The sequence below is a fragment of the Sinocyclocheilus anshuiensis genome, unplaced genomic scaffold (genome assembly GCF_001515605.1).
Source record: "Sinocyclocheilus anshuiensis isolate Anshui unplaced genomic scaffold, SAMN03320099.WGS_v1.1 scaffold983, whole genome shotgun sequence".
Lineage (NCBI taxonomy): Eukaryota > Metazoa > Chordata > Actinopteri > Cypriniformes > Cyprinidae > Sinocyclocheilus > Sinocyclocheilus anshuiensis.
In genome coordinates, this window is record NW_015546086.1 from 602,106 (window position 1) to 605,157 (window position 3,052).

The following is a 3,052-nucleotide window of genomic DNA, read 5'->3' on the forward strand; positions in this document are numbered from 1 at the left end:
ACAATAAATAAGATTTATATTCCGCTTTTACTCAAAACTCACTTTAAACCACCATCGAGTGTTTGTGATAACTTCCGATTGCCGTGTGTGTTTTGGCCATGTATTGTTGCTGAAATTAATATTATTACCTCTGAGTCAGAGCAGCGATCATGGAAGAGAGAGCACAGGCAGGCAGCGCTGGAAGCTGCTAATGCTCATCAGTAAATCGGTGGAAAATAAATAGAAATCATGATTCTGTCTGAGCTATGAGTTTTAAAACGAACGCGCACTAGTGTAAATGTAGCCTAACAGATGTGTAAACTGAAGACTATTTGAGCTTTATTAAAACTATTTGCACTGATTTAAGGGGGTCTGAATACTTTCCGTACCCACTGTACATACATACACACACATATATACATTCTTTTTCATATAGACATCTTTCGACATTCTATTCCTGTTCATTCTAAACTACAGAATAATTAAGAATAGGGAAACTTTTGACATTCAGTCTGTGTTCGTTCTAAAATGCAGGCCAGATGACATGAATGGGATAATAATTCAAACTGATTTGCCTCATAACTGCATTCACTGTGGAAGAGAATGAATTGACACCAGAAATCACAGATGACATCAAGTCTCAGTGGGATAAAGAAAATAATTTTTCTCTCTCGTCTTAATGGATCCAGCATAGTTGATAGTTAAAGAGTAGATTCTGTTTTATCTGACACCTTATGAGAAATATGGCTTTTTAGCATAATGGATATAGACTCCTTTGTTCATGTACAAAGACCCTTTGAACAAACAGAAAAAGATAAGAATTAATTAAGATCACCAGAAGATATTTACAGTCACAATTAAAAGTTAAAGATCAACTGACAGCCTCCAGTAAGGCCAAGTGTGTTCTTGAAGCCCTAGTACAGTAAACCCCCGCTGTCGTACTCCAGCTTTAGGAGGGCAACGCTTGCTAACTCAGCTGCTCTCGTTTACAAGAGTTCGCTTATGTCCTAATAAAGAGTTAAAGTAGCTCCCAGCACATTAGATCACAGCTAGTGGTGTTATCCTAGAGTGCCACATGGAAAAATGGAGGAGATGCCTCCTGCAGCATCTTTTGATCCCAATGCTGTTTATTATTAGCATGCTGTTGCCTGCTAATTGTTTATACTTCCAGGGAAAGAAAACCACCTTCACCCATCAAAGACATGGTCGTTAATCCTAACACAAGTTTTCTTTAAGGAGAGCAGTGGGACCTATTTTCTAAACCGAGAAAGAACAGGAAAAAAAAAAGAAGGGAAATCCTGTTACACTGTTCCTGTTGAGATACACTGCATTGAAGCCTTTTATATCCTTGTATAGAAAGGTAATTGGATTCATAGATGGTTTTAGCATGCCCAATTTGTTTATCAAAAATGTCAGAGTAAGCGGATTTCATGTTGCCATGTACTGTCAGTTCAATTGGTTTATTTTGTCCTACAAATGCTTTCATTCTGACAGCATGTGCGATTTTTACGTTAAAAAATACTATGTATGTTATCATGCAAAATTATGCTTTTATGTAAACCCTTACTCTTTTAAGTAGACTTCCATGTAGACTTTTGCTCTGGGAGAGGAATGGATGTGATATTTAGCACTCTGAAATATAATGAGGCCATGTGGTAATTATGTAAAACCAAAGAGTTGAACCAATGCTCAAGGTACTCCAAATGTTTCTTTGTGTCATCGTTTTAGAAGATGCCATGTATGCATTCAATTTCTCCTCCACAGCAGTCTACAGCCTCCTGAGTTTTTATTGTGCAGAGCGAGGTTGGCAAGGCTAACCCACAAAGTCGTGTTTTACGAGCGAAGAATTGAAATGAGATTGAGTTGAGGTGAACACAAACACACACACACACACACGTTTGCTTTTTACCATAGTGGAAAAAGCATTTGTTGTTATACTGAGCTAATGATATTTTGTGTCCCTTAATCCTGGACCTGAAAATGTTTGGCATTTTTACAATTTCAATAAGATATATTCAGTACGTTTATTAATCCGCTTTCCTTCTGAGGCCTGGTAAAACCTGACTAGAGGTTATTAAGAAGGTTATGATTTACACACAAATGCTATAATTCTTTCTTGTATCAAATCTCTCCTTTCTTTCTTTCTCTTTCTTTCTTTCTCTTTCTTTCTTTCTTTCTTTCTCTCTTTCTCTCTTTCTTTCTTTCTTTCTTTCTTTCTTTCTTTCTTTCTGAGGCCAAAGGGTTAGGCAGGTTTGCCATTTGTGTGCTATCCTCACTTTACCATTTGTGAAAGACAGCCCCTCAGGAGAATGAGGGCATGCATGGAGACGCTGTGGACCTGGAAACCTGCGAGGGACACACGGCACGTCTGAGTGTGAGGGGAAGCCCTGTGCTTTTTGAAGTGGAACTTTAAAGACAGTGTTTACTCTTCTGGGAGCTGGGCCACACAAGAATGCGTGTGTCATGACGGGATGTAGGAGCTGAGGAATGTTCCTCACAATCCCCACACTGTAGACCAGATCCAGCCAGAGAGCAAGATGTTTGAAATATTTATTTTAGCATCAGCGTTTAAAAAAGACATTGGTTTATAGCCTGTTGGATCATGAAGAGCCCTTGTGGATTGCTTTCTGTTGTTCTTGGCTGGCGTCCACTTGCACTGTGAAAAAACTTGCAGGATGCTAGTACAATTTTTTTCTGTTAGTATGGTGTTGTTGCCAAATGATGAAGATAAGGCTTGCACAATGATGAAGATAAGGCGCTCTCTTAAGACTAACCATTTTGTTTTGCAGAGCCTGAATTGGATGCACCAAGAGTGCTGGACAATATTGCTAAACAAGTCAACCAGACAGTCAGGAGGCGGAGACACGCTGGTGGTGATGATGACTACAACATTGAGGTGCTGCTTGGGGTAGATGATACTGTTGTCCGTTTCCATGGGAAAGAGCATGTGCAAAACTATCTCCTCACCCTGATGAATATTGTGAGTATCCCATCATCCTTAGCAGGACTTAGTAGAAACATTTATTATTCTCTCCCTATGTCTATATCTATCTCTCTCTCTCTCTCTCTCTCT

At 39.2% G+C, this 3,052-nt stretch overlaps 1 protein-coding gene across 3 annotated transcripts in view; it reads left to right on the forward strand.

Moving 5' to 3' along the window:
• LOC107700077 (ADAM metallopeptidase with thrombospondin type 1 motif, 3) overlaps positions 1 to 3,052 on the forward strand; it is a 129,875-nt gene that overhangs the window by 47,516 nt on the left and 79,307 nt on the right. For all 3 annotated transcript variants that reach the window (XR_001635517.1, XM_016501593.1, XM_016501594.1), the window contains exon 5: positions 2,769 to 2,959. Coding sequence is in view for 2 of the 3 variants with exons in the window: in XM_016501593.1 (XP_016357079.1) it covers positions 2,769 to 2,959 (191 nt within the window). In the remaining variant the exon portion in view is untranslated. The remainder of the gene's footprint in view (positions 1 to 2,768; positions 2,960 to 3,052) is intronic.